This window comes from Lissotriton vulgaris, chromosome 8, assembly GCF_964263255.1.
Source record: "Lissotriton vulgaris chromosome 8, aLisVul1.2, whole genome shotgun sequence".
Classification (NCBI taxonomy): domain Eukaryota; kingdom Metazoa; phylum Chordata; class Amphibia; order Caudata; family Salamandridae; genus Lissotriton; species Lissotriton vulgaris.
Window position 1 is genome coordinate 1,304,845,351 of NC_141696.1, and position 20,986 is coordinate 1,304,866,336.

The 20,986-nt window shown below is 46.7% G+C and overlaps 1 protein-coding gene across 4 annotated transcripts in view; it reads left to right on the top strand.

The window, feature by feature from the left end:
• NPAT (nuclear protein, coactivator of histone transcription) overlaps nt 1–20,986 on the top strand; it is a 309,386-nt gene that overhangs the window by 131,369 nt on the left and 157,031 nt on the right. For 2 of the 4 annotated variants that reach the window (XM_086935232.1, XM_086935234.1), the window contains exons 12-14: nt 13,645–13,770; nt 14,811–14,936; nt 16,554–16,676. In XM_086935232.1, the coding sequence (XP_086791358.1) occupies nt 13,645–13,770; nt 14,811–14,936; nt 16,554–16,676 (375 nt within the window). The remainder of the gene's footprint in view (nt 1–13,644; nt 13,771–14,810; nt 14,937–16,553; nt 16,677–20,986) is intronic. The other 2 variants (XM_086935233.1, XM_086935235.1) reach the window with 1 other exon arrangement.

A 20,986-nucleotide genomic window follows, 5' to 3' on the forward strand; every position in this document is an offset into this window, starting at 1 on the left:
GAGGCAGCGTCTCTTTTGAATCGCTGCAGGGGCGGAAGAAGGTTTCTCTCGTACCTGATTGTTTTCTCCTTGGAGACAAAAATCCCTAGATAGCGGAACCCCTCCGTGGCCCCCGTGATTGGGCAGTTTCGTGGGGGTGCGGGAGTATCACCCTTCAGGACATAAAGTATGGACTTGCTCCAGTTGATACTGTAGCCTGAGTTTTTACCAAAGCTAGCAAAGATATCCATGGCCACCATCAGGGACTTGCGAGGTCTCGTTAGGTAAAGAAGGATGACGTCCGCGTAAAGGGAAATCCTATCCTCCCACCCGTCGGCCCAGCGTATCCCCTTCAGGGACAGGTCCTGTCTGATCCAGGCGGCCAGAGGCTCCAGTGAAAGGGCAAATAGGAGGGGCGAAAGGAGACACCCTTGTCGCGTTCCCCGTCCTAGTTCAAATATTTCAGAGACTTTATTGTTCACAGAAAGCTGGGCCAGGGGAGCCGAGTAGAGGAGGCGCACCCACCCTATAAAATTCGGGCCGAAGCCCATTTTGCGGAGGACCGCCATCATATAGGGCCATTCAAGCGTATCGAATGCCATTGCTGCGCCTAAAGACAGCACCACCGCGTCCTCCTGGATGGTGTGACATCTTCCCAGCACTCCGTGTACCCTCCGGAGATCGAGTGCTGTGTTCCGGTGGGGCATAAAGCCGGACTGATCCGGATGGACCAGTACAGACAGGGCAGGTTTGAGCATGTTTGCGAGGACCTTGGCTAAAATCTTGGGCTCTGCGTTTAATAAGGATATGGGCCTATAGGAGGCACAGGAGTCCCTTGGTTCCCCTTCCTTGGGGATAACCACTATAGTGGCAATGCGTGGATCGCGAGGTAAAATACCCTGCTCCTTGCTCTCCTCTAACATTCGCTTTAGGTGAGGACTAAGGCCCCCATGTGCGAGTTTGTACAGTTCTATTGGCAAGCCGTTTGGCCCAAGTGCTTTTCCCGGTCGAAGATCCCCGATCGCCCGGACTAGTTCCTCTACAGTAAGTGGCATCTCCAATGCGTCACGCTCCGAGTCAGAGAGGGTTGGCATTCGAATGTCAGTGAGCAATGAGACTGAGTCCTCCTCTGGTCTATCAGAGCCTCTGCTATATACCCTCTGGTAGTGTAATGCAAATTCACTGACTATGTCGCGGGGTTCCGTGACTACGACTGCACATTCTGTCCTAAGCTCTGCAACTACTCTCTGGGCTTGTTGTTTCCTGTCTAACCAGGCTATAAGTTTGCCCCCTTGGTCGTAGAGTCTACCCTCTTTGTCCCTGGATAAAGTTCTGGCAGCGTCCGTGGCCAAGGCCCTGTATTCTTCCGCCTTGAGTTCCATCAGATGGACTGTCTCCGGCTTCCCCTCAGCTTGGGCCGCGGTTTCAAGTTCTAGGAGGTCTTTTTCCATAGTAACGATTTGCTCTTCCCTTTCCTTGCGACGACCAGCAATCGCAGAGAGGGCCTCCCCTCTCAGTACAGTTTTGAAAGCCTCCCACAACACCGTTGACGAGGCCACCGTACCTTCGTTGTCCTCAAAGTATCGATCTATTGAAAGGTCTAGTTTTTTCCTAATACCTTCACTGCGCAGATACCATGCATTTATCGGTGCAATGCAACCCTCACGCTTCCCCCCCCAAGTGTGAGGTGAGCCAATAGAGGTGAGTTGTCCGAAATCCCTCTCGCTAGGTGTGCCACCTCCTGAATTGTCATGTCATGTTATATTTATTTATTTATTTTATTTATTTAATTTGTATGGCGCGTTATAACCACAGGGGTCTCTAAGCGCTGTCTGAGGGCTGTTATAAGGGCGTTAGTATGTAGTCAATGCGTGAAAATGAACGGTGTGGGCCAGAGAAGAAGGTGTATTGCGTGTCCCGTGGGTGGCGGGTACGACAGAGGTCTATGAGACCAAAAGCCTCGAGAAAATCTGCTAGCCACCTGTGACCTGACGGTGTGTCCCTTGGTAGAAGTCTGTCAAGAGTCCCCGATATCACAGCGTTAAAGTCACCCCCCACCAGGAGTCGTCCCTCCGGGAGCGAAAGGAGCAGCTTCCCCAGGTCCTGGTATGATTGGGTTTGAAGACCAGGCGGGATATATGTATTGACTAAGTTCAACCTTTGCCCCTCCCATGTCCCCAACACTGTCGCAAAGCACCCTAAGGGGTCAGAGTCTGTGCGATCTATGACTAGGGGAAAGTTACGAAGAAGCAAGATGCCCACCCCACGGGATCCAGAGGTGAAGCCGGCGTGGGCCGATAGAGTGTAGCCCCACATGCGTGGCATGTGTTACCCAGAGATGCGTCTCCTGCAGGAGTACCACATCAGGGAGGTGCCTCTTGACAAATTGTAGCACTATGGTCCGTTTGAGCTTGTCCCCCAGCCCATTGAAATTCCAGCTCATTATCTTTAGATTCTTATCCCACTTCATGACAATGTGTCTCTTCCACCGGTTCACCCTCCCTGCATTTCTTGAGGAGACATTTCTGACTTGACATCCTGCACATTGTAACACAACGTTCAACAGCACTAATACATCCCTGGAGTGACCATACCACTATCCCAGAACTAGCCCCATCTTCCCCCCGTCCCGACCCATCACCCCCTTCAACGCCCCTCCCCCCAACTCCCCAGATCCCCACCCCCCTCCCTGCTCCCATGCTCCGTAGGTTTGAAACTACCCACATCTCCAATTAGCAGAGTGCCTTTCGCCCTGAACTCACCCCGGAAGAAGAAGAACTTCCAACTTTAAATAACCTGTCTTACCTTCCTAGTGGACCTTTTGTTGGGGGCGCGCAGTAGCCCCGGCCATGCCTGCCGCCCAGGTCACCCCCCCCAACATAGCAGTTGAACCGTGCAGAGTACAAGTCCTGCGTGAAGATTGTTCGTTACCTGTCCATCACATCCTTATGCATTAAGTGCATTCCCCCCGGTGCATCAGCATACATAAACACGGTGTTGTTCGTTACCCTCTTATTTACTGCACATAAGTCCTGAGGCCTCTCAGTCTCTGCGACCCCCAACAGCTTCTGCGGTGTCCCATCGAGGGCTAGCGGATCTGGACCTCCAGGAGCGTTGGCTCTGACGATCCAGCTCTGTTCTCCCAGCCGCAGATTCAGGGGATGCCACCTGTGTGTCCCTCCAGCTATGTCCCTCCGCTCCCTTTCCAGTGGCAGGCAAGTCCTTGTCCAGCCAATCCTGCACCTCCAATGGCGAAGATTTGCCTCTGGCAAGGACCTTGAGTCTGGCAGGAAAGAACATCATGTATTTGATACCCTTGTCTCTGAGTGCCGCTTTCACGCCCACGAAGGATCTCCTCTCCCGCTGGACCTGCAAAGTAAAGTCAGGAAAGAACCGGATCGTGGCGTTTTCGTAACGTAGGTCCCCTGTCTGTCTCGCCGTTTGTAGGATAGCGTCTCTATCCCTGTAGTTAAGGATTTTTGCGATGATCGTCCTGGGCGGTGCTCCTGGTTTAGGCCTCGGGATGGGTGCCCGGTGTGCGCGTTCGATCGTGAATATTTTCGACAGACGTTTGGGCTTGAGGTGATTGAGGATCAAATCCTCAAGAAAGAGTTCCATACTGGGCCCCTCGAGGCCCTCCGGCACACCCACGAGGCGGATATTACTCCGTCGGGCCCGTCCTTCCTGGTCCTCGAGGCGGAGTGCCATCTGTCGGTGTTGGTGGACCAGGTCGTTGACCCGCTGCTTCCGCCGTTTCGTCGATGTCTGCAGCTCCGCAATGTCCGCTTCGTTGGCCTTGGTCTTTTCAGAAGTTTTGTTAAGGTCCGTGCGGAGTAGATTGACTTCAATGGACACCTTGTCTATTTTAGTTTATAGGGTCGCCCCCAGTGAGTGAATGGCTTCCATGAAGTTAGTTAGCGACGGCTCCTTTTGGCTCTGTTGTGCGTCTGCCAGTGTCTCCTTTTGTGGTGCGCCCTTCTGCACCGTGTATTTATCGAGCTTGTTAGTTTGCGTGGAGGTGCCTGGCTTAGGTCTCATGATTGCGCTCTTTCTCCTCCCCGTCTGGTCCGCAGGGCCAGGCTGCATCAATTTCTCGCAAAGAAAACAAGCATTGGAAATGCAATAGGTCTCGCATCATTAGAGTTAGTGCTTTTAGAATTGTTTATGGGTTTTTTTTGTAAATGTTTAGCATTTTTGTTTCCTGTAGCCAATGGTAAAGTATTACAAATAAAAAAAGCCATAAACATTTCTAAAAGCTCTAACTGAAATGGTCTGAGAACTATTGCACTGTGTGAGGGTGAGGGTGAGTGAGGGTGAGTGAGGGTGAGTGAGGGTGAGGGAGGGTGAGGGAGGGTGAGGGGTTGAGGGTGAGTGAGGGTGAGGGGTTGAGGGTGAGTGAGGGTGAGGGGTTGAGGGTGAGTGAGGGTGAGGGTGAGGGTGAGTGAGGTGTTGAGGGTGAGTGAGGGTGAGGGTGAGGGGTTTTGGGTGAGTGAGGATGAGGGGGAGTAGTTGAGGCTGAGTGAGGGTGAGTGAGGGTGAGTGAGGGGTTGAGGGTGAGGGGTTGAGGGTGAGTGAGGGTGAGGGTGAGGGGTTGAGGGTGAGTGAGGGTGAGTGAGGGTGAGGGGTTGAGGGTGAGTGAGGATGAGTGAGAGTGAGGGTGAGTGAGGGGTTGAGGGTGAGTGAGGGGTTGAGGGTGAGTGATGGTCAGGGTGAGTGAGGGTGAGGGTGGGTGAGGGGTTGAGGGTGAGTGAGGGTGAGTTTGAGGGGTTGAGGGTGAGGGTGAGTGAGGGTGAGGGTGAGGGGTTGAGGGTGAGTGAGGGTGAGTGAGGGTGAGGGTGAGTGAGGGTGAGGGGTTGAGGGTGAGGGGTTGAGGGTGAGTGAGGGTGAGGGGTTGAGGGTGAGTGAGGGTGAGGGGTTGAGGGTGAGTGAGGGTGAGTGAGGGTGAGGGGTTGAGGGTGAGTGAGGGTTGAGGGCGAGTGAGGGTGAGGGGTTGAGGGTGAGGGGTTGAGGGTGAGGGGTTGAGGGTGAGTGAGTGAGGGTGAGTGAGTGAGGGTGAGTGAGGGTGAGGGGTTGAGGGTGAGTGATTCACGACAAGGTGCAACTTCAAGTTTGGGGAGCATTCACCTATCCTCTGTCAAGTTTTGAGCAAAATTAGCACCCGGGAGCACCCCCCAAAATAGTAAGTTCGCAAACTTTGTGCTCTGTTTATGTATCTTACTGGAGGGATGGTTGGTGAGACTGGCGTTTTTGCGTTCCTTGTTTTGTGGGAGTTTAGTCCAAAGATCAGGAATAAGTCACTGTAAGAAAATGTGGATTTTTTCTTAGAATTTTCATATAGTGCGAACTCAACCTGAAGGGTCATAACACACCGCACGTTGAATTGCATCGGCCTTGGCTAATTTAAATTATGGTTGTGGGGCAAAATGATCATGATGGGCTCCGCTGCCTCAGCTCAGAGACGGACGCCTGTTTTCTTTTTTCTCGGCGGCAGTGCGTAAACTGAATTCACTTATCTCGACATTTCTTTGATTTAGAACAGCATTCTTTGGCAGGACAGCTCAGAAGTGGTGAACACTATTCGCCTCTTATTGGTTCTGAGCTGGGCTAACTAAGATAATGCACTTACACTCGGAGAAATAGTGCGTACAAACTCTGGGGGGGGTCGCCTGCAGACACGGGGGGGGGGTCGCCTGCAGACACAGGCCCCTGGTCCTGGTGTCAGAGGGTTTAAGCACAGCGCCTCGGGCTTCTCACCGCGCCCATTAGTGTGCGCATATTGGGCGTGAAAGAGCAGAGCGAATATTTTCTGCTGCGTCACTCATGGCTTCGCAGAAGAACCAGCCATAAGGAGTCACCTTGGTGTGTAATTTTGGAATAGTGTTGAAATTAAAACACCCAGCAAGTAAATGAGAAATAAGCTGTAACAAGGGCATCTCTCAAATATATCAACAATCACAGCCAGCTTTTGCTCTCTGTGGGAGTCATCAGTTGAACGCACTAAAATGACTGAGTCACGTCGAAGCTATAATTTTCTGTGCTGTTGTTTAAAACCATTGAAGCTAAAATTCATACTGCTGAATGACGTTTGCACACCCACGTCTTTTGCTGCGTTGGTGGTATGTATTCTGTTTCTATGTTGATTGCTTGTGACAGCTTTTTTTTTTTTTACCACAAGATCAAGCCACAATTCCCCACACCAAACCAAAAAGGGGGGAAGTGGGGGTTTAAAAAAAAATGCGACACGGCGGGCAGGGGAGGGGGCGGAGCGGGTAAAATAAACAAACAAGACGGAGGGAAGAGAGGGGAGGGGGGAGGAGAAATGCGACACGGCGGGAAGGGGAGGGGGCGGAGCGGGTAAAATAACAAACAAGACAGAGGGAAGAGAGGGGAGGGGGGAGGAGAAATGCGACACGGCGGGAACTTAATTTTTCCTGGAGCACAACTAACTAAAGTTAGGTTTATTCATCTCACAGGAACTCACTTTAACTTACACTGGCGGAATGCAAGGCCGACCTGGGCCCAGAGCGTTTTTATACCTGTGAGTGGCATACGTCATACAAATAACGTCTCTTAGTGACTTGCCAACCCACAGAACTATATTGACCATGAAAGCAGGGCAGGTTCTGCGAGCGATGAAAGATTTTACTCGTCTGTCCTGCTGGATCTGTTCCACGAGGAATAGAGTATTGCACTTGATGCCTTCCAGGAGACACAGAAACTTGCGTTGCGACAGCCACGCTGAGCCGGTTTTGTAAGGCAGCAAAGCCTTCAATGCTGCTGCCCAATTTGTAAGTGTCCAGTGATCGGGAAAGCCCGTGCTGCTAAAATGGCGGCACCCCGCAGATTGCTCTCCAGATTGCTCTCCTGAAGCTGGCTGCCTGATGGAGTGGAGAGCGGGCGGGCAGAGAGAGTGAGGGGGCGGAGCGGGGGTGTGGGAGGAGTGCGGCTGGCTGCCTGATAGAGTGGAGAGCGGGCGGGCAGAGAGAGTGAGGGGGCGGAGCGGGGGTGTGGGAGGAGTGCGGGAACAGACGGGAGGGGAGGAGAGTAGGAGGAGGAGTAGGGGAGGCACGGCCTAGCGGCCGTGCAATCAAGAAGTGAGGGGGCGGGAGAGTAGGCAAGGCAGGCGGCTGGGGCCATGTGCACGCGCTTTTAAGCTCAATGCGCATGCGCATTGAGCTTAAAAGTCACGGGCACTGCAAGGAATCGCCACGATTCCTTGCAAGTTGGGGAAAGAGTGGATAAGTCCCAATACTCTCGCTTGCTCGATGCGCATGCGCATCGACAGGCGAGACCTAAAAAGGGGGGGGGGACGTTGAGACTCTTCGGAGATGCAGTGGCCCCTCTCAGCTCACTGTTAAACAGCCCCCGACGTCGTGCCGCAGTTGTGGGCCCCCCACGAGGCAGCTACAAGATGGCGCCCGGACCCGGGTTCAATCAGCGACACTCACGGCCCCGTTGGTGCCTCTCTCCAGCCAAAGGGCAAGTTAGTACTGTGTACTAGGCCCAGATGCCGGCAGTTGGCATGACTCGTCGGATAATGCCGGATTATCGTTGATGGTGGCTCGGTCGCCCGGAGCTCCGGGATTAAGCGACCATTTTAGCCAGCGCTTGACCACGCCCCCGGTTTTGTAGTTCTTTATTGTGTATTTGTTATGGTAGGGCATAATCTAAGCAATTCTGAGCCTGCGCTCACTTAAATGTCTGCGTTTCTTGTATCTCTGAAGGATTGCATAAATATTTCTTGACACACCTTGGTGGTTGCTGTGTTTAACATTAGGTCAGTTAATATTTTGAAGATCATGATTCTCTGGCAGGAGCCTGCTAATATCATTCCTGGATCATTATTTAACCCCTTCGATGCTCATGACGGAACGAATCCGTCATGAGCATCAGTCGAGCTGTGCTTATGACGGAACCGTTCCGTCAAGACCACGCCCGTTTTAATTAGGGCTCAGCACCGGGGGGGAATCGGCGCCGCACGGATGCGGTTAAAAACTGGTTCCTAATCTTTATTGCTGATTTTTAGCATGTTAGTTTCTGCATATTTGATTGAGGCTCTCCCTTTCCCTGTGTCATGGCTTCAGCTGGGAATGGTCAGTATCTTGATTTTCCATAAGCTACTTCAGTGTTTTTGTCCTTCACATTCAGCTTTGAAAGTAGTGGGTGTCAGCAGATTAGTTCTCTGGTTTTCCCTCTTAGATTATCCCACTTCATTGTTCCCATCTCTTTCATTAATGTTTAAGTTTCTTTGGTTTGTGAGTGATGCATTTGATTCTCCAAAACCCCAAAAAGGATTGCACTGACTCCTCTTTAGAATCTATGTTGGTTTAAGATCCACTGCATTCTTTGCAAGGCAATCCACACCAGTGGAAATCAGCTTGTCTTGTAAAGCAACTGTATTTCTGTTCCCTGAATATAATGCCCCAGCTCAAGCCCACAGCCAACTGGTGATCCAGAGGGCTTAGAACGAGCCTTCTAACATGCAATTTTATCTACACCTTTGTGTTCTGGATTGGCCTCTTCAGTACCTAAAGCACACTCTGCCTTTTATTGTACTGTACAGGTTGTAGGTATAGTTACCTATATTGTAATTCGGAAAAATACAACCAAGAAATTTGAAGACACTCACTTTGGTGATTCCTCTGTAAACTCAAAATGTATCGTTGCAGCATGAATATCTACAGATCACATGCTGTGCACTCTCCTAGTACTGTGTGTTGGGCTTGTATTATAACTTGTTTTTCTTCTAAGTTGTTTTAGTTTCGAGATGACTTTTAGTTAATAGGCGGCAGCCTCTGAATTCAAATAATGAAACCAGCGATGGGAAAAATGAAAATGGCATGTATATAAAAGGGGCACGGCATACTACAAAGTTTTACACGTGCATAACACGCTATCTAGGAATACCCAAACTAACATTCAGTGTGACGCCCCGCATCTACTATCTACCTCCTGTCCCTAATGACGGCAAAGATTGGTAGGGGGTGCTGGATCAAAGGGTGGGAGAGAAGATGAAGCAGCAGGACCGTGTGCTGTGTGAGAAGAGATCCTTCCCAAAGAAACAGAAAACAAGCGGTCTTCACTGTCTTCACTTTTCAAGCACTGCACTCAAGCTTGTGGCGGCATCCACCTTGCGGGAGCGAGCAGTGGCCATATGCTTGTAATTAACGTGGCCGCGCCGCTGCTTGCTCCCGCAAGATGGATGCCGCCACAAGCACAAGTGCAGTACCGTTTTACCATTCACAAGGGAATGACCAGCGGAGATAGCCGATCTATAACAGTTAATGGATCTATAGGTGAGACCCCTTTCGAATTGTTCTACCAGAAAGTTTACTACCTCAAAGATAGGTTCTTCCAAGGAATCCAAGTTTCTTTCCACGCACCAAAGTACCTATCTCCTCCATATGTTGTTGTATCTGTAGTGAGTACCGGGGGCCCAAGACTCTGCGAGGAGTGTGGCAGCCGTTGACTAAAGTCGTGTGATTTTATTGGATCTCCTGACACCCTCCAGGCAAGAAGGTTAAAATACCGGTTCAGGATTAGGGGGTGACCTCGTCCATCTACGTCTCTGAGAAGGTAATCTTGGTAAGGAATTAGGAAAGGAGGGTTGCAGGCTAGTTCCAGAGAGGTGGGGAACCAGGCTTGGGAAGGCCAGAAGGGAGTAAACAGAACAAGGCAACATTGGTCTTGTCTCACTCTCTGAAGAACTCTCAGGATCATAGCAAAAGGAGGGAAGGCGTAGGCTTTTATTGCTTTCCAAGATTGGAGAAAGGCATTTACAGCTAGAGCACCCGTGTCAGGTATCCAACTGAAGTACTTCTTCAACTGGAAAGTTAGTCTGCTCGCGGAAAGGTCTATTTCAAGGGGAACCCCAAATATTGTTGAGACTCTGGAATACGGAAACATTGAGTTTCCAGTCGCTGTAATCCAAAAGTAACCTGGAGTTCCAATCCGCGTAGATGTTTGATTTCCCCGGTAGATATTCTGCTCTCAGAGTGATCTTGTGTTCCAGGCAGAGCATCCAAAGTTTTTGGGCTAAATTTGAGAGATCCGGAGATTTGGTACCTCCCAGTCGATTTATATAGGCAACAGCAGACATATTGTCCATCTTCAGGACAACTGACCTGCCGTGGAGAGAGTGTCTGAAGCTCATTAAGGCATAAAGACCAGCTGTCAGTTCTAAGAAGTTTATGTGGTAAGAGGACTCCTCTTCCGACCAAATACCGCCCACATTCTGGTTGTGGAGACAAGCTCCCCAGCCATGGAGGCTCGAATCTGATTTCAAAACAAACCCTGGTATAGAACCAAACATTGCTTTGCCATTCCAAGCCTCTTGGATCTCTAGCCACCAGGATAGTTCTGATCTGGCTTCTTGATCTAGGGTAATGAGCTCTTCGTACCAAAATCCAGATCTCAGAGCTCTCGGTTTTACTCTTTGAAGAGCTTGATAATTTAGGGGACCTGGGAAGATAGCTTGAATGGAGGAGGACAAGAGACCAAGTAACTTCGCTAGTTCCCTTAGGGAAAGATTTTCTCATTTCAGGATATGTCTTAGCTCCTTCCTGATCTTGGTAATTTTCTTTGAAGGTAGAAGAAGGAGACACTTTGTTGTATGCACCAAGAAACCTAGGAATTCCATAGTTTTGGAGGGGGAAAAGTATTGATTTTTCTTTGTTTATTATGAATCCTAGACTTTCTAACAGATCCATTACACTCTTTAGATCTAGGAGTATCTGAGAATGGTCATGCGACAATATAAGGATGTCGTCTAGATGGACAATTAGACAAATGCCTCTCTCTCTCTCTTAGGGAAGAGGCGACAGTTCTCATAACTTTAGTTAAACACCATTGGGCAGACAACAGCCCTAATGGTAGGGTTTGAAACTGATAAAGGTGGTTCTTCCACAAGAACTGAAGGAAAGGTTGGTGAATCTTGGCCATTGGAATTGTAAAATAGGCATCTTTTAAGTCTAGTTTAGCTAGCCAATCTCCTTCTTGAAGTAGATCCCTCAAGAGATGGATACCTTCCATCTTGAAGTGCCTGTAGACTAGGTATTTGTTTAGGTGTCTCGGATTTATAACCGGTCTCCAGCCTTTCTCTCTTTTCTCTACAAGGAAAAGAGTACTTATAAATCTCATTGCTTCCAGAGGAACTTCCAATCGTAGCTCGTTTCTGGAACATAAACGAAATCTCCTCTTCTACAATGTTTTGGTGGTCTATATTGAGAGGGATATCCTTTGAAAAGAAGGTTTGAGTATAGATTTCTTTAAAGTCTATCTTGAAACCCTTGACAGTGTCTACAGCTCAAGGATCCCGAGTAATTAATTTCCAGTTCTGAAAAAAGAACCTGAGACGCCCTCCCACCTTTTGGGGGAAAGAAGGGATAGGAAAAGGGGTAAGAATGCTCACTTTGTGCGCGAAAATGAAGCGCGAACATTAGGATTTGGTCAAAGTGCGTGTAATCGAAGCACAAGGATTGAGGTTAGTGAATGCAATGGAGAGGAAATACAGTATTACGGTTTTAGCTTGTAAGAGTTGGGAAGAAGTTAATCTCCGAAAATCAGTAGGGAGGCAGGGTGCCAAGGCTTGGGGAAAAAAGCACATATTAGCCAAGTAAGGGCAAAACAGTTAAGCAGAGAAGGCATGTTGTAAATATAATCAACATTAAAGTGTCTTACAAAAGATAAACTAGGAACAAAGACAAATGAATAGAGGAGTAAAAAGGTTCATCTTATCTGCTCGGAGCCGCATCTAAAAGAGGCAGATTGTTGTTGGGCTCATGCCTATTATATGTTACTGGTGTTCTGGAACCTTTGCTTTATGATGTATGCGACTGCTTGGGCCCTGCATTAAAAGTGTTATGCATAATGTAGCCTCCGTTCTTCTAATGAAATCCAGCAGCAGTCAATTATAAAGTTGCTACTTAAAGTTCCTTCCTTACATTTACTAAACATTTTTATGTGGACATTTACACCTGTCAAGAAGCTTTCAAATCATATGTAAAATATTATTTCATACGTCTTCCATTCTGCTTGCAAGTCAGCACATTAGGGGTTTATGTATTGTCACTCAGTTTGTGCACAGCTTGTGTTCTACAGGTAAACGTTGCAAACAGAAACTTTACTTATCTGTAACTATTTTAGCAGCCTGTAGTGCTGTAGATTCGCATGCACCCCACCCATCTATCATTAAGTGAGCACATACAAATACGTGTAAAAAGTATACCTACAATTTACAGGTTTGCCAGTACACAAACATCATAATGCTTCACTTTATACACACACATATACTTACTCATGTGGCCAAACCCCAATCTAAAATGCAGTCTATTCTGCTGCATCATGGGTTTCTGGAGATGAACTTCAAGTCACCTTGAATCCAAATCTCCTGCTTTGAAAAATAACTTGTAATGTTTAGAACCCACTACTACAGAGCAAAAGTATGCAGAGCGTCTGACTCAACATTCACAGGCCACAAACCGATTGTTACATTAATTAACTTTTTTTGTTCTCTTTTAAAAATCTAACCCTTTTCCTGCTTACAGTACTCTGCTTCTTGCAAGGCAGATGGCCGTATGTACACAATTAATGACTGTTCACAAAGTTTTCTGTTCACAATTCCAGAAAGTATGGGTCCCTATCCGTCAGTAGCCATTTTGTAATGCTCCCCACATCTTCCAAACTCTGTACTAATATGACCTCACTCAATACTTCATTTAGTGAGACAATCTTACAGTTCCTGCGATGTCCATTTTGTGCATGCAGTAAACTATCAAGGAAACCGAGCTCTTTGATAGTCTAACAGCCTTTAAGCAGTCCAAGCAGCAGAAGGAAATTCTTTTTCTCTCTCTTTGATATTATTTCTTTGAAAATGTTATTTTCTGTTGTGTTATTGCTTGTTGGGTCTGATTACTTTTGTTCATTATGGTTTCTGGAATTAAGGAGCCTACAGAGAGGAAGCCTTCTTTGCCTGTGTGCATCTCCAATGGCCCTCACATAAATTGTATGCTTTGGAGTTATTGTGTTTATCCAAAGAACAATGGTTCCTGTGGCATAATAACTTGTACAATTTGTATTTAGTACAACAGCTAAATAGCGCTTTTAAGTTATCAAAGAGGAGGGGTTTGGCAAAGAAAAAAGCACACTCATACCAAATTATAGAAAATGCTTTTGTATTTAAGGTAAGACAAATATATCAGCGACATATATGCAAAAAGGTGCAATGTGTCCCCAGTGATATTGTGAGCGGAAAAAACAAAACATAGACAATAAGTGATCTGTACAATTTTCAACTATGAATATTTACAAAAGGGAAATGACCAAACGCAATAATAAATCAATTTATAAACTGTGACTATCTACAATCATAGAACATTGTGTTTGAGGGGTTCATTCCCTATGGCGTCGACGGCGTTTCGACCTGTTAGATGAAGGTCTCGTCAGGACTAAACAGTGAGGGACATCTCGTGGTGTCTTTTACTAACGCAACCCATGCGTGATAAAATAATGGAATCAACTTACAGTAAACCCAGCCGCGCACACTGTTGTGGAAATACGTGGTAGTCCTTATGTGAGAGCTGGCGGTCAATGCCGATACAGCGAGGAATGAACAGGGTACCTGACAAGCTGGTGTCAAACGTTTTTGCTTTATTTGCCTTCATATAGGTAAAAACAAGGACGACAAAAAAACAACTGAAGAGCCTTGTACTCACCCTGAAGATATTGTTTATGATAGTACTTTGGTGGAAGATTGTCCAGACTATGTGAAAACGTCCTTGCCTCTACAAATTGGTATGAGCTGCACATTTTGAGCAAGTAGTTCAAAATACAACCTAACTGATATTAATTATTTTGTTAAAGATTTTGAAACATATCTTTGTGCTTTAACAACCTCAGAATGCTTATATTTAATGTATGAATTTTGTTTTAATTAATGATTGTTTTGATTAATTTAATTGAAGTAACCTATCAAGCATTGTTATGTCATGCTTATTTAATTATAAAGCTCACTATCACCTGTGAGGGTATGATGGTGCTTGAAACATTCGTAGATTAAAAAGAAAATTAAATATATAGAAATGGTACCCTGTTCATTCCTCGCTGTATCGGCATTTACCGCCAGCTCTCACATAAGGACTACCACGTATTTCCACGACAGTGTGCCCGGCTGGGTTTACTGTAAGTTGATTCCATTATTTTATCACGCATGGGTTGCGTTATTAAAAGACACCACGAGATGTCCCTCACTGTTTAGTCCTGACGAGACCTTCATCTAACAGGTCGAAACGCCGTCGACGCCATAGGGAATGAACCCCTCAAACACAGTGTTCTATGATTGTAGATAGTCACTGTTCATAAATTGATTTATTATTGCGTTTGGTCATTTCCCTTTTGTAAATATTCATAGTTGAAAATTGTACAGATCACTTATTGTCTATGTTTTGTTTTTTTCGCTCACAATATCACTGGGGACACATTGCACCTTTTTGCATATATGTCGCTGATATATTTGTCTTACCTTAAATACAAAAGCATTTTCTATAATTTGGTAAGAGTGTGCTTTTTTCTTTGCCAAACCCCTCCTCTTTGATAACTTAAAAGCGCTATTTAGCTGTTGTACTAAATACAAATTGTACAAGTTATTATGCCACAGGAACCATTGTTCTTTGGATAAACACGTTACCCTGGTTCCGTTGTGAGTAGGGTCTCCCTTGTTCTTCTCTTTCGCATTGGAGTTATTGTGGGCACTTCATTAATGGTAAATGATGCACCGAACACGAGTACTTGACAAGCTGGTGTCAAACGTTTTTGCTTTATTTGCCTTCATATAGGTAAAAACAAGGACAACAAAAAAACAACTGAAGAGCCTTGTACTCACCCTGAAGATATTGTTTATGATAGTACTTTGGTGGAAGATTGTCCAGACTCTGTGAAAACGTCCTTGCCTCTACAAAGTGGTATGAGCTGCACATTTTGAGCAAGTAGTTCAAAATACAACCTAACTGATATTAATTATTTTGTTAAAGATTTTGAAACCTATATTTGTGCTTTAAAAACCTCAGAATGCTTATATTTAATGTATGAATTTTGTTTTAATTAATGATTGTTTTGATTAATTTAATTGAAGTAACCTATCAAGCATTGTTATATCATGCTTATTTAATTATAAAGCTCACTATCACCTGTGAGGGTATGATGGTGCTTGAAACATTCGTAGATTAAAAAGAAAATTAAATATATAGAAATGGTTTCTAAAATTACATTCCATGTATATTTCCATTCCACATATTGAGTGGGATATTGTGACCTTAACTAATCTAAAAACATATATGTCCTACCATAAATGTAATTTGTTGTGCCTAAGATGTGACATCTCCCCTGCCCACTTTGTCATGTGACCTGGGACTGCCCCAGTCTTTGCTCCTAGTGGGGCATAGTGCTGGACACTCTGCGGAGAGCAACACAGCTCTCAATTGAGTCCTCAATTAAACAATGTCTCCTGGGGGTACTCCCGTCCCCCAAGGCCACAACTCGTATGCAGCATAAATTCGCTATGCTCAGGCTGGTATTTGCGAAAAGCCGCATAGCTATTCACTGGAAGTCGGCTACATCCCCCCTCCTGGAGAAATGGAGGGCGGATTTATGCGAGTAGCAGAAAAACGGTGGCTCCGGACGGTTCGCACAGAATGCGGACGGAAACCTTGGGTATTATGTTGGAGAATGCGCAGGGGACAAATCACCATGACAGGACCAACACTGACCACCCAGGGGACGATGCCAGGACATCCACACAGCGCAGTTGTCCAGTAGTGTCCCCCCTGCCTCTGCCCCCCCTATAGTCACATAGTGATAATAAATACTAGGCTCCCACCCATGCTGCGGTAGCACCCATGGGCCACATACACTCATATGTCCATGTCCAGCAGACTCATATACCAATGTCTGGTTGACCCTGCATTTAGGAAGGCACCTATTGCTGGTCCATCTTTGGTGTGTGCCTCCCCATCCCCCCACCAAGATACACCCCAACGGGGTATGGGAATCAGAGGTATGGGATGTTGCACCACGTAAAAAACCGTACTTAAATATCAAATAAGGACACGCAAATACAACTTATGGGAGAACGCGTATACCGCCAGATGCTGTCAATAGCAATAATACGTTTGTACGTTTAGAAAAGAAGTACAACTATGTAGTAATGTGATCATGCAATTGCAAATGGACCACCTTAGGGGCAGGACATAAAGGGTCCTAGAATGTTGCACCCGCAATATAGCCGGTATTACAATGTAAGATTACCTCCTGTATGGCACCTCCTAAGGGATGCGCTCTATGATCTGAGAACTGTACCAAGATGCTCTCTTGGCCGGGCAACAGTATATCACACAGATGTTTATAATTTAATGTCTGTACATTGATTTTGATCCGCATGTTAATAAAATATATATATATATATATATATATAGATATATATATCTATATATATATCTATATATATATATTTAAAACAATTGCTAAAAGAATGTAATTTGTTAATGCATCAAATTGAGTGCCTTTCTTTCTTTATCACACAGTTAGTGGAAAGGATCTCACAGATGCTACCAGGAATTCTTCCACTCCAAATGAAGTTGCAGTAAACAATATTAGTGAGGATAACACTCCTGCAGGCACTTTTGAGAATTCTTTGGACAAAGATGGTAAGAACTAAGTATTTTACAAAGCACGACCCAGGGCAATGTACCTGACGTTCTAAAATGTAATATAGATCCATGCTTTGTCTTTTATATACTATACCAGGTATTAGATTCTTGAAATTCTTTTTAAGCGGGTAATGTGTAACGTAAAGTTTTATAATGCCTGTTGAATTGGTATGGGTTAAATCAATTCAGCGAAGAGTGTTCTAGAAAGGAGGCTAGAATGAAGTTTGCATTGTAAATGTGAAACTTAAGGCATAGACGGAAATATAATGATATCAGCTACCTTAAACAAATGGCTAGTGTTTTCATTGCAAAGGCTAGGTATGAACGCTTGTTTACTTTGTGAAAGGGTAAAGCTATAAAACCGACACCACGTGACAGTGAGTGTGAGAAAGTGCCTCTATTGACATGATGAGTCCCCCACTTTTTGCCTAGACATTGATGTGGTTTCAATTGTAGTGCACATTGTCCCTTCCAATCAGGTCCCCTGTGGTAGTGCTTCTTCCCTAAAAACGATTCCCCAATTGGCCCTTCAGGCACCTGTAAGTCCCTAGTAAAAGGTACCTGGGTACCAAAAGCGCGGGGACTGAAGAGGGTCCCCTAGGAACCCCTCCTTAGGCCGTGCAGACTGCCACTGCAGCATGCATGGCCTGGTGTAGACAAAATGACAATGTTGACATGGCACACTACCTGTGTGCCATGCCAGTTAGCACTGCCTAGATTATAGGTAAGCCACTCCTACAGCAGTCCTTTCCAGTCCTAAGGCAGGGATCACTTAATATTGTAAGTATCAGTGAAGCTATAGATAGTACATGGGCTGGAAACCCGAAAACTCCAGTTCCACGGCACCATGATGGATTCACTGAACACAAGAGTTTGGTTCCAAACTACTCCTCATAATAAACCCACACTGATGCCAGTGTCGGATTTATTGTAACATGTACTCATAGGGCACCTCAGAGCTGCCACCAGAAAATCTACCAACCCTGGTGTGGTCACTGACTGGCTTTAGGCAGTCTGCCATGAACAGACCTGTTTCTGGCACCTGGGTGGAGAGCCTCTACTCTCTGGAAGCAGAAGCAATGCATATCCTGGACAGAGGTGTCACACCTCATCCTCCAGGATGTGCCAGTGGTCGAAGGGGTAGCATCAAAGGCCGACTGCCTTGTAATATGACCTACAGCCTCTGCTGCTAGCAGCAGATTGCAGTCCTTGGTTTACACCCTCACTTTGGGTAGGAAATAGGAAAACCGCCATGAAAGCTTAGAAATGCTACAAGGTCTGCCCAGCTTTGCCAACTCCACCCCTCAGATGGAGGAGGCGAAGAGGAGCACACGTTTGAGGCCCCTTCATCTTGAAGATGAGGGGACTCTCCAAATCAGGGCTAGGTCAATGCCCCCCTCCCACAGTAGGATGGCATAATAGTGGGTGTAGTCACCCCAGGTAAGTTGCCCATTGTCCCTAACTACTACTCGCCTATAATGCCACCTAAATTTAGTATTTATGTGGCTCCCCCAGACCCGAAACTAGCTCCTGCTGACATAAGAAGGACTAAGAGGACGCCATGCAGATACGACTGTTGACGCCCACTGACTTGTACTCAGCCCTACCGGCCTGTCTGCAGCTTCAAATACCCTGTGAAAAAACAAAACCTTTCCTGCAGGCAGCGACCCCCACAGCCACTGGGAGGACTGCTTACCTGTGAAGGTGCACATTTCTTTCCTTAGCTATGCACTTTACAGCAAACTGTGTGCTTCATAAATCCAAGATGGTAGATGCAAGCCTTACTGAAATTCACCGTCTTCTGTCTAAACTGTTTCTTAAAACCAGACCACTTTTTCTGCACACTGTTCTCATATTTTCCCAGTTTTTGGTGGCGGCTTCGCGTTCTGACGCGGAAAAGTCTTCTGACGAAAACTGATGTCGGCATGCCAGGGTGGGGCATATATGGCTCCGCTGACGTCACGTCCATGGATGACGTGGCGCTGCCCCCGGCATGCAGAGGTTCTGCTTCCGGGTCCAGTCTGACGCCTGGGGATATTCTAAGTTAAGGAATCTGCGGCTAGACTATGTCTCTACCAGATACATCGTTACCGAAGGTGTAAATAACTTGTTCGACGAGGCAATAGACTGTGGCGCTAGACAGAGGATGCAGGAAGCTGTGCACAACCCATGGAGGTCAGGGCTACTCCAAGACCAAGGACATCACAGGAGGCAAACCTTCAGAGGATGCTTCCACGCCGAAGAGTGATCAAGAGAAGTCGAGGAACAGGAAGTCAAACGAGAAGTTAATTTCGATGTTGAAGAGGTAGTTGATGCAGAACCTTAATACAAAACAACAGGCCCTTTAAGTCAAAAGCAAGAAAGGCAGACCCAAGCCCCAAATGGCCGATATGCAAAAGAAGTATTTTTACAAATCCTTGAAGGTGCTTATAATACGATCGAAACGTCGGGAGTGCAGACGGGTCGAGGATGAACAAGGAGAACTCTGAATACCTTCGACTCTAGAATGACACAACAAGAAGCAGGATTTCCTCTATACAGATGAAGGTCTTTGACAAAGACAAAAGTGCATAAGAAGAGGCATGGGAGGATTTCAAACCTGACTCATCAGAGGAGGCTGTGTAGTCTTACCCTTCAAGGCCCTCACCACTAGATGATCTTCAGTCTACAACTCCCTGATAAAGCAAACAGTGGACATGTATGAAGTCCCGCTCGAGGAGGAGGAGCCGACACTTGCTTTCTCCAGCAAACTCACATGCCGAGCCTCAAGAAAAAACAATTTCTCCCACAGCTGACGAGCATCTTGGACCAAACAGAGGAGGCCTTTTGAGAGTCCCCTTTCTTGAAGGTGGTCACATCTTGTGTTGAGTAAAGGTACAAGCAGTCTACACAGTAACCACTGTGTTAGAGACATGTGGGCTGCTGAATTCATATCTGTGCATAGATCCCCGCCTAGTGTTGGGTCCGGATGATTGCACATTGTTGTCCTGGAAGAGTCTTCTAAGTATCACGAGATAGGTGGCTCCTCCTCTGGACTACAGTGCGCATGGGCATCCTCTCCATCCTCAGATTGTTTTTTTCCGCCATTGGGTTTGGATGTACTTTCTTACTCAGAGTTCTGAAATATATATTTGTAACTTTCGAAAGGCCAAAAGACCTTTGGGGCGCCGGTATTGTATCTTCGATCGGTACCTATGACTTATTCCTGTTCTTTCTACTCAGGACGTCGAATCGGGCCGCGTGGCCTTCTCGACACCAGGGCCAATCGTCGATGGAACGAAGTCCTTTCAAGCGATGCCCCAACTGTAACTCTAAATACCCGCACATCGATAAACACCCAGTCTGTAATAAGTGTTTATCGCCTGAACACAACGAAGCCGATTGCTTAGCCTGTGCTCAATTTAGGTCAAAAAAGACTCTTAGAGTTCGACGTGCGGCGCGACAAACGATGCAGAAGTCAGCGCCCGAGCCTGAGAACATCTTTGAAGACGACGAAGAGGTCGTCGAGCCTGAGGACTCGGATCAGCAGTCGTAGCAGGGGTCCGAACACGACTCCAACTACTGCGTCGATGACGAGGAAGACATCATCGAGGTAGGGGACGACGAACCAGGCATAGGTGCCGTCGAGGACGACTCCGGCGAAGACACTGGGCCGGCCGTGCGTACGGAGCCCGATATATTTGCAGGTTCAGATCCAGAGGCTCAGGTCGAGGCATCGCCGGAAGGCCTTAGCCAAGATCAGCACGATGATTCAATAGCCCCGCAGTTAAGCCCGGCTACGAATATATTACAAGAGCCATCGGTACGACATTCCAAAAATCTGGAGAAATCGAAACCGAAAGTGATAGCTACCAAACAGAAACCAAAACTTATCGATATCCAATTCTTCGGACCGAAAATGGCGGATCCGTTGAAGCCGACCAAGCAAAAACAGGTTGTCGACCCATCGAGGTCGCTTGCAAAGGTTGTCGAGGCCAGAGCCACTACTCCCATGTTCGCGGTTAAGCGGAAGGCAGTTGACCCGACGACATAGACGTCGACGCCTGGCAATACTAAAAAAAGGACTCGAACGGACAACGGTTATCGATCCGAAGTTACGCGTCGAACAACCGTAGCAGGTGCACGCAAAGACACTTAAGCCAAAGTCAAGTCTCGAGCCGAAGACCCCTGTTGAACCAATGGACCAAAGCATCGCTTCGAAGCAACATGCCCCAAAGTCGACACCGGGCCACAAAATGGTTATCGAACAACCAAAAACTGTCGGATCGATAACCACAGCTCCAAAACAGATCATACAGCCTACTAAA